General features: G+C 45.5%; 1 protein-coding gene across 1 annotated transcript; it reads left to right on the top strand.

Moving 5' to 3' along the window:
* Nucleotides 1-451: 451 nt before the first annotated feature.
* Nucleotides 452-6,837, top strand: LOC310665995 (uncharacterized protein). The gene is made up of 3 exons (XM_083416397.1): nt 452-802; nt 3,240-3,422; nt 6,479-6,837. The coding sequence occupies exons 1-3, from the start codon at nt 476-478 to the stop codon at nt 6,590-6,592; spliced, it is 624 nt and encodes a 207-aa protein (XP_083272523.1). The 5' UTR covers nt 452-475; the 3' UTR covers nt 6,593-6,837.
* The last annotated feature ends 7,538 nt before the right edge of the window (nt 6,838-14,375 follow it).

Below are 14,375 nucleotides of genomic sequence, written 5' to 3'. Positions count from 1 at the left end.
CCCCCAGGAAAAAAGCACTGGTGAAAATATTGAAATATTCGGGGGGGGGGGAATCCAGCTTCAAGACCCTCTTCTGGGTGTTCGTCCTTGGGACGCCCCCTTGCCTCACGGCATCCCAGGGAAGTAGACTGTAGCATCCCGGAGGCCTCACTGGGGAGAACAGAGGGCCAAAGAAATAAATCTCCTAGTGCCTGATTTGATTAGTAGACAGTAGCTTGTTATGAGAGGCATTTGAACCAGAGGAGGAAAAAGGGACCTCCCAGAGGCTGAGGCTGAGGTCACAAACCTGTGCTGGGTTCTCAGACTCAACTCACTTTTCTTCTCTCTGATCTGGCAATGTGTCTTGGAGGAGGCGGGGTCCTTCCAGTTGGGGTGGGCGGAGCCACTAGGGGGCGGAGTCTCCTCCATCCTTATATCTGTAGGTTCCTTGCCTTCAGCCAGGTAACCTCTGAGTTCCCAGCCTTTCCTTGCCACAATGACCAGATCCTGGCTGTGTTTGCCGCTGCTTCTCTTGGGAGTCCTGCTCTTGGGTCAGCCGGCATGGGGGGCACAGGAAGAAGAGAATCAGCCGGAATCAGGGGATGGAGGACAGTGGCACTGTTGTCGAGGGGCAGCAGCACGGCCGCTCACATCGGAGGAAGAGTACGAGGAAAGGGCGAAACACGATCGGCTTAGGTTGAAAGATGAAGAGAATTCTCACTTTCTCAGGGATTACTTCAAGAGAAAGATTACAGATTACTTTAATGCGCAGAACCCCAAACATTTCTATAAGCTGTACGAGGATGCAGAGTTTAAAATCAAGGTAAGAGGAGCAGGTGGCCGGGGAGCCCCAGGGAGGGGTGTGTGTGTGTCGCTCTTTTTTCTTGCTCCCCTTCCCGCAAAAAAAAAAGTTTGTCCAAATTAAAATACACTTCAATGTTCTATATCTGGACAGGCTTTTAGCATGCGCCGGAAAGAATGCAGCAAAGAGAATGCAGCTTGAGATCAAGAGGCAGGGAGTTCCATAGTGTAGGTGCTGCCACTCTAAAGTATCAATTTCTTACAGATGGGGAATGAGCACTATGTGGCACCAACTGAAGCAGCCAAGTGGGCACGTATGGGGTAAGGCGATCTCGCCAGTAAACTGACCCCATTCACACCATTAACAGTTGAAAAATCAGCAACTAGTGCAAATATCTGAGCACCAGCGTCGTGGTGACAGGGCCTCACTCCTGTCAGCAATCGTGCTGCAGTATTCTGCACCAACTTCTGGATCAAGAGGAAGAGGTGCCCCACACAGAGTGCATTGCAGTAATCCAGTCTCAAAGTCACCAGTGCATGAACTACTGTCAGGCCTTCCTGGTCCAGAAATGGTTGTAGCTGGACCACAGTCACAGCTGGTAAAAGGCAATTCCGGCCACTGAGGCTACCTTCAGCTGGGAATACAGCTGGTCTGACTTGTGTATGTTCTGGGGTTCATGGGGTTCCCTTCAGCTCCCAGTCCCAGAACATCTGCAGATGTTGCTAGATGCCCAGCATTGCTGACCATTAGCCATTCTGAATCTGCTGGTGTCCAAAAACATCTCGAGGGCCACCGAAATTCCCCGCTCCTCTTTTTTGATTCCTTGGTAGGTCTCTCTCTAATTCTGATGCACCTGCCCTGCCCTGGTCTCCTCCTTCTGCTTGCTCAAATACCAATTAACAAAAAAGAAAAAAACAACATTAGTTTTAGAAATATTTTGACAGGTATTTGGAGTGATTTAAAAATATATATATTACTTTTGTGCAAATGAAACATATCAGATGGTAGATAGATATGGTAGTTGATAGATGATAGATAGATAGATAGATAGATAGATGATAGATGATAGATAGATAGATAGATAGATGATAGATGATAGATAGATAGATAGATAGATAGATAGATAGATAGATGATGCAATGGTCCCAATTCTGTGGAAAGGGAACTGCAATTTCATGGGTGGGCTTAATAATGGAGAACCATGACTGGGCAGCTCCAGGAGTCGTCCCCCATCCCCCCGCCATCTGAGAACATCAAGTGAGTTTTTTGTTTTGTTTTTATAAATTGCAACCTCCAGCTTTTGGTTTTCTCTCCATAGGATTTGAGGGACTTGTGCAAAAATCTCTCCTGCCTCTACCCACTAGGCTGGTGGGCCACAGAGGAACAGGCCCAGGAACTGGGGGTGGGATGGGGAGGGGGAAGGCCTTGCTCCCAGTTTCTAAAAGGGAAGGGCCTCCTGAGGGGACCGTGCCTGAGAACCTACATCTTCTGACCTGGCCCCCATAAGCCACAGGCTGAAAGGTGAAGGCTGTTGTGAAGAGCTGGGTGAGACAACATTAAGGCAAAAGAAAAGCTTTGTGTGTGCTTTGAGGAGCCCTTCCTCACTTATGTATGTTCTCAGGCTTGGGCCCTCACCTTTGAAGCAGCTACTGGGATTCAGTTGAACTAGCCCTGGCTTAACGCAACATTTCACATCGAGAACAGGAAAGCTTGAAATGTCTCCCTTTCTTGGAAGTTGGAAATGTGAAACAACACCTACAATAATAGACTGGCAATAACTCAGAGTAAAGGACTTTCACACAAGGAGAAGGGGACGACAGAGGATGAGATGGTTGGATGGTGTTCTTGAAGCTACCAGCATGAGTTTGATCAAACTGTGGGAGGCAGTGGAGGACAGAAGTGCCTGGCGTACTCTGGTCCATGGGGTCACGAAGAGTCGGACACGACTAAACAACAAAGAGTACTTTCAATTAGCAAAGCTGACCGGAAAAGTCAGAGGAGCCCCAAATCAAAAAATATTCAGAGAATGGAGACTATTCAAAGAATATATAAGATTATATTGTAATAATGACATTATCCTAGCAGAACTGAATGATACTTGTCTATAATAAACAAATGGAATAAATATACTGGATGAATATACAGGAAAAGTTACAAAACAAACTGTGCGATAAAATTAAGACAATAGAAAAAAGTACAACGAGAACGACTGGAAGTTTCTTTCAGAAGACTTTATTAGAAAAGACAGGATGTTATAACCAATATTTATTTCTGATTGTTAACTCTTTTTTGCTTTTTATTTTTATTTTATTTATCTTTTTTCTATTATATTTTTAATTCTATTATATGCTTAATTCTGATGTAACTGTCTGTAATATATATGTAAGATGATATTTTAAATCAATAAAGAAGAATTTAAAAAAAGTAATAATGAAATGTCTCTCCTTCTTGGCTTCAGGACGCCCCTGGGTTCATAATGGAATTCACAGTGTATATGGTGAAGACCAATTGCACGAGGGATGACGAGGAGCTTCTTAGACCGTCGCCACGCGGCCGCATCAGGCATTATGACTACATGGGTGAGTCGTCGTCAGCAGAAGATCTGTCGGACTGCCATCCTCTGTCCGATGAAGATGAGGAGGTGAGAGAACAACCAGTTTTGTTCCGCATTTCTTTTTCTTTTCTGTCGTATAATTTTTATTAGTTTTCCAAGTTTTTAACATGTCAGTGTTAAATTACATCAAATGTAATGCAATTTTTCCACTGCCTTCCCACTCTTCTTCATAGATGTGTCCCTTCTTTCCCCTATTTACTGCTTTATATTGCATATTTCTTTCCAATTCACATTCCATTACTTATATTTAACATTAAATTCCACATTTTAAAATTTAATTTCCCTCCTTTCTCTCGGCTGTCTATTTATCCATTCCGGCTTGTATATTTTCTCATTCCCTTAAAAACAAAAAACAAATGAGGTTACCCAACCCTTTGCCTCCCCACCTTAAATCATTACTTGTTGTCTCAGTATTATTTCTTTCTCTTCATCTTGCTTGTGTGTAAAATCTGGATCTATCCTTCCCACTGTTGTTCCCCTTTTGCCATATCCATTCCCTGTCCAGGTTGCATTGTTGTATAAGTTCCCATTTCCACCACAGTGTTTCCACTCCACCATTCATGGTTTTGAAGGACAACCATCTGTCAAGCTCTAAACAGGAAGCTTTCTCCTACAAACAATGCCAATGAAACCAGCCCGCAAAGCCAGGGGAGGTGGACCATAATTCCTTGCGAACTTCAAAACACAGAGTCTGTTTCCCTGTTCTATGTTTCATTGAAGTTATGTGGAGATTTTGACTCGATTTTGGGCAGATGCGCTCTGTACAGTGGTACCTCGGGTTACAGACGCTTCAGGTTACAGACTCTGCTAACCCAGAAATAGTACCTCAGGTTAAGAACTTTGCTTCAGGATGAGAACAGATATCGCGCGGCGGCAGCAGGAGGTCCCATTAGCTAAAGTGGTACCTCAGGTTAAGAACAGTTTCAGGTTAAGAACAGACCTCCGGAAGTTCTTAACCCGAGGTACCACTGTATATTCAATGCGTATTTGATGCGCATTGAAAGAGCACAACTTGCCTTCCCCTCCCCCAAGTGTCACAGGAACTGTAGTTCATTAAGGGTGCTGGAAATGGGTGCCTCTGTGAAAAGGAAATTCCCAGAATTCTCTGGGGGAAGAGAGTGGATAGAGAAAAAAGCTTCTCTCCCTCTCTCCTAACACTAGAACTCATGGAAATCACCATGAAGCTGAATGTTGAAAGATTTGGGACAGAGAGAAGAAAACACTTGTTAAACTGGGGAACTCCCTCCCCCATTAGTCTTGATGATGGCCACCATCTTGGAAGGCTCTAAAAGAGGATTAGACAAATCTGTGGAGGAACAGGCTGTCAGTGGCTGCTAGTCACAGTGGTTATGCTCTGCCAAAGGGGCCCCATCTAGACCAGCAGCCTATTCCTACAGTGAGTTCCCAGAGACCCTTATTTTTTCTGCCTCTGCAGGCAGTGGATTGCCAGGAGAGTCCAGCACCGTACAGTCACAGATCAGCTATGATTCAGGACCCTGGACAGGTCCAAGAGGCTAAGGGAAGGACAATAAAGATGTTAACCTCTGCAGGCAGTAGAGCAGGGGTCAGCAAACTTTTTCAGCAGGGGGCCGGTCTACTGTCCCTCAGACCTTGTGGGGGCCAGACTATATATTGGGGGGGGGGGAATGAATGAATTCCTATGCCCCACAAATAACCCAGAGATGTATTTTAAATAAAAGGACACATTCTACTCATGTAAAAACACACTGATTCCTGGACCGTCCGTGGGCCGGATTTAGAAGGCAGTTGGGCCGCATCCGGCCCCTGGGCCTTAGTTTGCCTACCCATGCAGTAGAGCCTGCTGAATCAAGCCAGTGGCCCACCTAGTCCAGCATCCTGTTCTCACAGAGGCCAACCAGATTCCTCAAAGGGAAACCCACAAGCAAGACGAGAGCAAATTCCAGCAGCTGGTATTCAGAAGCATTGCTGCCTCCCACCATAGAGGCAGAGCAGAGCCATTCTGGCTAGTAGCTATCAGTAGCCTTCTCCGCCATGAACCAGCTGAAGCCTTATATAGGCTGAAATGGTCTGGTATGTGGCAAGTTTCCACTCACCCTGCCCCATTTTGTTGTTTTTAGTTTTTAAATATTACAGTCATTGCATTCTTTATCCCACCTTTTCCTCCAAGCAGCTCAAAGTGGCATACGTGGCTCTGCTGCTCCTCATTTTATCTTCACAACAACCTTGCGAGGAAGGTTAGGCTGAGATTTTTTTGAAAATCTGAGACTGGAAACTCCCCCAAAGCACCTCTTCCTGGTAGCAAAAGCTCTGCTTAATACCGAATTATAACTGACCAAATGCTACTCAATAGTTGCACTGAAAAAATCAGCTGTTGCTGGAGCCCAGCTCCCTCTGCCTAATGTTAAAGCTGGCCCAGGTCAGCTTTATTGATCTGACGATTTGTTGAGAAGGTTAAGGACCCTTGAGACATGGCTGGAGGGTCCCCTCCCTCTGATTCCTGGGACTTGACCGGCCATCGCTCTGCAAATATTCACACTGCTGGGTTTGTTTCATCTGTTTGCTTTTTGCAACTCTTAAACGTATATAAGCCAGAACGCTTCTTTTAAAAACCAGAGTACATATTTCCCAAGTGCCAAATGCTGCACCCAGGATCCCTGCCTGTGTTTGCTGTGTGTAGTCATGAATCATAGAGTTGGAAGGGTTCCCCAAGGGTCATCCAGTCCAGCTCCCTGCAATGCAGGAATCACAACTGAAGAATCCCTGACAAGTGGCCATCTGACCTCTGCTTTCAAAACTCCAACAAAGGGGAGTCCTCCATCTCCTAAGGGAGCCCAAATCTACGCAACCCTTTCTGCCATGTTCTCAGGGAGAGCCCTGATAGGGCCAGTGGCGCAAATCCACGGATTAGGAGGCGCAAATCCACGGGTTAGGGGGCGCAAATTACTTGCATTGCCCCGGGTGCTGACAACCCACACTACGCCACTGGATAGGGCTTGTCTTTAAGAGAAGAGTGGAGGCATATTGAAATGAATAAAAACAGGCCCTCCCGGACTGACATCTTTCTTCCTTTCGTTTCTGCCTTCTTCTCCTTCTGCTTTCAGATCCAGAAATGCACGTTTTCAATGTATGTTGGCGGACAAGGCGAAGGGGGACGACACCATGTCGTTGGTCATCGCTGCACAGAAGTGAAAATTGTTGAAGAAAGTGAAGATTGAAGCCTCTGCCTCCTTCCCAGATGCTGCCGCCAGCCAATTGTGGGGGGGGGGGGAGGAGAAATCCCCCCTCCGATTGGTCCACTCCTTTCCTTTCACGGCTGCAACACAATCACTTAGAAGCAAACCTGGTGTCCAAGTCCAGCACAGTCCCCTCCTCCCCGTAGACACTCTGATAGATCTCTCCCCCCCCCGCCTCTGTTTTCCACTGTTCTGAAATAGGATAATAAAATTAACTTGCACAAGCATTGCCATGTGACTTGACAGCTCTGTCTGTTTGTCCAATTTAAACACCTGTGTCTTTTTTTTTTTTTTTTTTTGCAAATTAAATTTTTATTGATATTGCATATATTTACATAGGAACAAATACAAAATTCATAGCATAACCTACGCATATCAAATCAAATCCACAAATCATAAATATAATACACAATTCTTTTAGGCTCTGCCGAGCCTTAGACTTCCTTCCACACTTTTGGTAAGTATCAAATAAATTTTACAGTCTCGTATTTTATACGGAAAACTGATCAAGGTATTAAACTCAGACCATATGAAGAAATTAAAAACTCATTTACTGGGTGGATACAGTACCACCAGGTAAATGATCTGTTAAAAGAAGACAAAAAGAAATTAGGATTTGAGGATAAAAAAATCTAAATTTAGTACAGAAATTATAGAAGGTAAGAATAAAATACTCGCTAGGTTATATGATATTTTATTGGAGTGGTACACAAAAGAGTGGAGTGGAGTGGAGGCGAAGGAGGCTATGACTAAATGGGCAATAGATATTGGGTATAATATTGATTTTGAGAAGTGGCTGGAACTGTGGAACACTAATGTGAAGTTCACGGCGTGTATGGCACTAAGGGAAAACCTATGGAAAATGATATATAGATGGTATCACACGCCAGTGAAGTTAGCCAAGATCTACAGGTTGAAAAACAAGAGTTGTTGGAAATGTGGAGAGGCAGAGGGGGACCTCTACCACATGTGGTGGTCATGCAGCAAGGTGAAGGGCTTTTGGGAAAAGATTTACAATGAACTTAATTTTTTTTAAAAAATATACCTTTCCCAAAAAGCCTGAAGCCTTTCTGCTAGGAATGACGGGCAAAGAAATCAAAAAAGAAGATAAGATACTATTTCTATATGCCACTACAGCCGCAAGAATTATGCTAGCACAAAATTGGAAAACAGAAGATATACCCAGTATAAGTGATTGGCAGGTTAAGGTGATAAATTATGCCGAGCTCGCTAGAATAACAGGAAGATTAAGGGATCAAGACGAACAGAAATTTCATGATAATTGGAATAAATATCTGACTTATCTTGGAACTAAATTCCAGACGACACTGGCGGGGTTGAATTAACTCTAACAGCAAATGATATAGAATAGAAGAGACAAAATAAACACCTGTGTCTTAATGAAATCGTAGAGTTGGAAGGGATGCCCCCCTACAATCACAGCTAAAAAATTATCCCTGCATGGCAGCTAGGAGCCCTGCCACACAATCAGCAGAATCAGTGTGGGAAATCGGACCATTGAATATTTCCCCCTCTAAAAGGAAGGAAGCTGATGAGGGCAGAGGAAAGAAAAAACCTCTTCAACTCCACCTCCCTGACAGATTTCATATGTGCAAGGGGCTGTCGGCACAGGGGACTTTTCCAAGGCAGGACCACTGGGTGGGATGCTAAAGTGGGACAGTCCCAACACAGCGAAATATTCTGCCAAAGGTGTCACAAATGGAGCAGCCTGGCTCTGCCACATGGGCAGCTGTGGAAGTTCTTCCGGTGCCTCTGCCCTGTTTTTGGCATTGGCCAGACCTGGACCCAGTGGATGAACTGAAAGCCATCATGACGGTGTAGCTGAAGGGAGGAAAGGGAAGCTGGGGGAGAGGTATAAGGGCATAAGAAGAGCCTGCTGGATCAGGCCAAAGGGGGGCACACCTAGTGCAGCATCCTGTTCTCACAGGGGCCAACCAGATGCCCCAAAGGGATGCCCCCACAAATGGGTGGAGCAAGCAAGCATCCACTGTAGGGAGGATTCTGATTTTGTCCACAGTCTGGCATGAATGTGCCCATCGCATTCACACACAGACACCAACCCCATGCACCGCCCAGAACGTGGATTTGTGGATTAAGCTGAGTACCGGTAACTGGCAAACTGACCCATGCAGGATCTGTTCTGTACTTACAAGGTTGGCTGAGGGCTGCCTCTTTTTTTCACATTTTACAGCCTGCTTAGAGCAGCTGATACCTCCCTCATGGGTGAACAACAACAACAACATACTGCTGTTTTATAATGTGCAGCCCCTTCCTGGGAAATCGTACAGAGAAACGAAGGGCTGTCTGATGGCTGTATCAGGGCAGGGGGCAGCCATCTTTATCTCTCACAATCTTCCTCATATCCTTACAAGGACATTGGACAGGGGCAGCCATCTTGTTCCCCATGCAGTTTCCCAGGTAGGGGCAGCTTGTTATGACCTGCAGCCACTTCCTGGGAGCATCTTAAAATAGCTTCCTCCACCCCCATGTGCCAGAAGGAAGGAAATATTAACTGCTTTAAGCAGCTGTGAAAGGTGGAAGGAAGGAAGGAAGGAAGGAAGGAAGGAAGGAAGGAAGGAAGGATCACTTGGATGGAGTCATAAATACTTGCGGGGGGGGGGGTGTGGATTTCAAGTCTCTACTTGAACCTGAATATGCAGCAAACCATATAGTCACTATTGTGCTCCTTTGTTTGGTGAGGAAATAATACGGTCTCACTTTTCAGTAGTTTTAGCCAACAAACAAAGTCTTAGCAATGATTGGCACTATTTCGACAAAGTCTCAGGTGACACACCTGTCTGTCTACTCCAAAGGAAAAGGCAGCCTTGAAAACCAGATCTTTCTAATTCATGTTTAGTGTTGGATAAACCTGTCCGTTTTGGTTTTTCTCAGTTTCTCATTTTCCTGACGAATCTTCGTTTTGCCACATTCCTGCCTGGGATTTGAGGTGCTAAAATAAAAATTTAAAAAGTTCTCACGGAAATTCACCCACAATTAAGTACACATTTCTCTTATTTAAATATATTTGCAATTCATTTCCCTAAACGTAACATGCTTTTTTGTATGTTATTTTCACTAATGTATGCCTTATCATACCGGGACGTGGGTGGCACTGTGGGTTAAACCACAGAGCCTAGAGCTTGCTGATCAGAAGGTTGGCAGTTCGAATCCCTGCGACGGGGTGAGCTTCCATTGCTCAGTCCCTGCTCCTGCCAACCTAGCAGTTCAAAAGCACGTCAAAGTGCAAGTAGATAAATAGGTACTGCTCCAGCGGGAAGGTAAATGGCGTTTCTGTGCGCTGCTCTGGTTCACCAGAAGCGGCTTAGTCATGCTGGCCACATGACCCGGAAGCTGTACGCCGGCTCCCTTGGCCAATAAAGCGAGATGAATGCCGTAACCCCAGAGTCTGTCACAACTGGACCTAATGGTCAGGGGTCCCTTTACCTTTACCTTTATGCCTTATCATGCCCACTTTCCTCTAAGCACATACCTTTTCCTACATATTTTTTGTTAGAAAGCTGCATTGCAAAATTTGGAGAAGCATGAATTTCAAAATGGTTGTCTTTTGGGGGCTTTATGTCCTGCTTCAGGTAGTGTGAATTAATCAGGTTTGCATTAAAATGTGAGCTGAACCAAATTTCTCCACTATCCCTCCTTCAGGCCTCTTGTTTCACACAACACAGAATTAATTTCATTGTGAGCTCATGAGGCTTAGTACATAAAAGTGAGTCAATGGCTTGAAAGACTAACAAGAAAAATAAGGTGCAGTGCTCAGGTGCCCCATTTTGGCTTGTACAGTGGTACCTCGGGTTACATACGCTTCAGGTTACATACGCTTCAGGTTACATACACTTCAGGTTACAGACACCGCTAACCCAGAAATAGTACCTCGGGTTAAGAACTTTGCTTCAGGATGAGAACAGAAATCCTGCAGCAGTGGTGCAGCGGCAGCAAGAGGCCCCATTAGCTAAAGTGGTGTTTCAGGTTAAGAATGGACCTCTGGAATGAATTAAGTACTTAACCCAAGGTACTACTGTATTCAGCTTCTGCTTCCCCAGCAAAGACCCACTGAAATTAAACTATGGAACTCACTGCCACAGGACAGTGATGGCCACCACTTGGAGCACTGGACAAATTCATGGAGGAGAGGGTTATTGATGGCTACTAGTCATGATGGCTCGGCTCTGCCTCAGAGGCAGCAATGCTTCTGAATACCAGTTTCTAGAAGTCACAGGAGGGGAGAGGGATCTTGTGTTCAGGTCCTGCTTTCTGTTTTCCCACCAGCATCTGGTTGGCCACTGTGATGCTGCGCTGGGGCCATTGGCCTGATCCAGCAGGGCTCTTCTTATCTTCTTATGGAACCTCCAGGTCCAGAAGAGTCTATCTGAGATTCCTAGATGAACCATCTCTTTTAAGTAGACTTACGCCTGTTGTGGATATCAGACCACAAGATGATCAAAGAATCATAGACTTGGAAGGAAGCCATCATCTGAAATGACCTCACTTTATTTTCTGATAATGCGCATATCAGGAGAGTCACGTTGCCCATCAATGCCATGGGTGGTCTGAACATTGCGCAAAGTGCAAAATATTTACACAGAAATTGGCACACAGCAAGGCCATGGGTCTTTTCCTCAAATAGACTGGAAGTTGCAAGAAGATTGCAACAGGTTTGCCCTTTTAAAATCAGCTTATCTAGCCGTTATCTCGCCTTATTGGCAATCTGTGGTTACGCCTGTTAGAACATATTTGCACAACTTTATTTACCTGTGGTTTTTATCACACCTTTTCCTCTAAAGATCTCCAGGTGTGTTGCATGATTCTCCCCCTCCTCATTTAATCTCCACAACAACCATCTTGCAAGTAGGTTAGGCTTAGAGAAAGTGACTGGCCCAAGGTCAACCAGTGAGTTTCATGGTTGAGAGTTGGTGAAGTTTGACGCACTTTCCCCAAGCCCCACAGAGAGAGGAAATCAGGTGGATGATGAAAGGTGAGGCCCAGGTTACAGATCTGCCATCTCAGCGAAGCTGCCACTTAATAAAGCAATCACCTTTTCAGGAGCTCACATGAAACCAAAAGGTGCCAATATTATTAGGTTATTGGGACATTAAAAAATAACAATCCAAAGCTGGCCCATCACTCGAGATCACCTGAGCTCTCACCTGGTCCCTGAGATGTTTGCTAAGCAGGTACTTCTGAAGTGTTTGAATAACGCCCTGTACAAAGTCCTTGCCAACTAAAACCCTGATAAACCCTTTCAGAATGGGACCTTTCTATCAATTGTTTAAAAGTCTATAAAAACAACATTGTTATCACCAACCTCATTTCCATTCCGGTGACTTGGATGTTGATGTTCTTCCATGGGCTTTTTTTAATAGCGCTTGACTTCCCCTGTGCTTTGCACTTATGCCAGTTGCTGACCTTGGCAGGAGCTGTGTGGCCAGACCCAGGGGACTGGGTGGGCCAGGGAGCTGGCTAGGAAGAGGACAGAGGGTTGGGGGATGAAGCGAGGGGAGCAGAGAGGAGCTCTTGCTGGATGAGGGGCAGGGTGAGTTGGGGGGGGGACCCTGGGATCAAAGCTTCCAAGTAGCACCAGCTTCTGGGGACTAGTTGCAGTTCCTGCATTGCAGGGGGTTGGACTAGACAACGCTTTGGGGCCTTTTTCACCTTTACAATTCTATTCTATTGGTCGCAACTAGGGCCAGGGCCTTTTCAGTACTGGCCCCGACTTGGTGGAATGCTCTGTCACAAGAGACTAGGGCCTTGCAGGACTTGACATCTTTCCGCAGGGCCTGCAAGACAGAGCTGTTCTGCCTGGCCTTCGGTTCAAACTCAGTCTGACCCTTATGTTTCCCTCGCCTCATGGTTTTGATGAGGCTGCATTTTAAATTGCATTTTAACCTGTATTTTAAATTGCCCCCCCATTATGTTTTTACTGTTGTTAGCTGCCTTGATCCTGGCTCTGGCTGGGGAGGGCGGGGTATAAATAAATTTATTATTATTATTATTATTATTATTATTATTATTATTATTATTATTTGCTAGCATTTCCCAGTCTCTGAATGTGTGCACACAGCTGCCCACCGGTTGGGGATGCTGGACACTTCTGGCTTTCTATTTCCCCCCAAAACCTACAGCTAATGCGTAGTGGCTAAGACTGAGCCATCCACTGCAAAACTGATATCCATCCACGGCACAGATCCAGTAATGGGGAGCAGAGTGGCAGGGTTATTGCCTCCTCTCTGTTCACCAAATGATTGATCTGATGAGAGGAGAGGGGTGATTTGCAGCTTTGTCAGGGCTCTGTTCGCCCCAGTGTAGTAATTCAGAGCAGGGCCTTCTGGGTGGCTGCCCCGGTGCGTGGAAGAGCATCCCTTTCCAGAAACAATCAAAAGCAATTTTTCTCAGACAGGCTTTCCCAGATTGATAAATGGGCCTTTACTATAAAAAAGGTAAAGAACCCCTAGACGGTTAAGTCCGGTCAAAGGCGACTAGGGGGTTGCGACACTCATCTCACTTTTAGGCCGAGGGAGCCAGCGTTTGTCCACAGACAGCTTTCCGGGTCATGTGGCCAGCATGACTAAACTGCTTCTGGCACAACCAAAGCGCATGGAAAGGCCATTTACCTTCCCGCCGCAATGGTGCCTATTTATCTACTTGCGTTGGTGTGCTTTTGAACTGCCAGGTTGGCAGAAGCTTGGACAGAGCAACGGGAGCTCACCCCGCCACAGGGATTCAAACTGGCACAAAGGTCTGCTTCGTTAGAGTTTTGTTTTTGTTTCTGGGCGGTTCCCTAGATGAAAACTATGGGAGGTTGCCTGCTTTTGATGGGGTTACACTCCCTCTGAAGGAGCAGGTACACAGCTTGGGGCTACTTCTGGGTCCTTTGTGTCGCTTGAGGCTCAGGTGGCCTCAGTGGCATGGAGCGCCTTCCATCAGCTTCGGCTGGTGGCCCATCTGCGCCCCTACCTGGACAAGGGATAGCTTAACTTCTGTCATCTGTTCTCTAGTAACCTCTAGGTTAGATTCAGTGCTGGATTTACATATAAGTTAAACAAGCTATAGCTTAGGGCCTCGCTCTCTTGGGGGCCCCAAAAAAATTTAAAGGGAAAAAAACTGGATGTACATTTCCAAAATATGAGATAAAGTATATATACTTCTTAATTGTGTTTCACTATTAATGTACTTCTCAATTGTATTTCAGTTCAACAATTACTTTGATAAAATGCATTTTTTTGTGTGTGTAAATGGCTTGAGATACCTATTAGGTCCATAAATTACTATATAGCATATATTCAACACAAAAAAGTGACAATTTGTTGTTTGACAAAGGACAGCTGGATATATAAAGGGCCCAATTATCTTCAGTAGCCTAGGGTCTCATCAAACCTAAATCTGGCCCTGCAACATATTATAAGAAGAAGAAGAAGATTTGATATCCCGCTTTATCACTCCCCTTCAGGAGTCTCAAAGCGGCTAACATTCTCCTTTCCCTTCCTCCCCCACAACAAACACTCTGTGAGGTGAGTGGGGCTGAGAGACTTCAGAGAAGTGTGACTAGCCCAAGGTCACCCAGCAGCTGCATGTGGAGGAGCGGAGACGCGAACCCGGTTCCCCAGATTACAAACCACCACACCACACTGGCTCTCACGGGGCTGCCTCTGAAGACAGTTCTGAAACTTCAGCTGGTGCAGAATTCAGCGGCCAGATTGCTCACCGGGGCAAGACGGTTTGAGCATATTAC

This window comes from Podarcis tiliguerta (genome assembly GCF_965153285.1).
Source record: "Podarcis tiliguerta genome assembly, chromosome: 16".
Lineage (NCBI taxonomy): Eukaryota > Metazoa > Chordata > Lepidosauria > Squamata > Lacertidae > Podarcis > Podarcis tiliguerta.
Note: the sequence above shows the minus strand (reverse complement) of the source record. Positions and strands in the feature narration are given on the sequence as shown.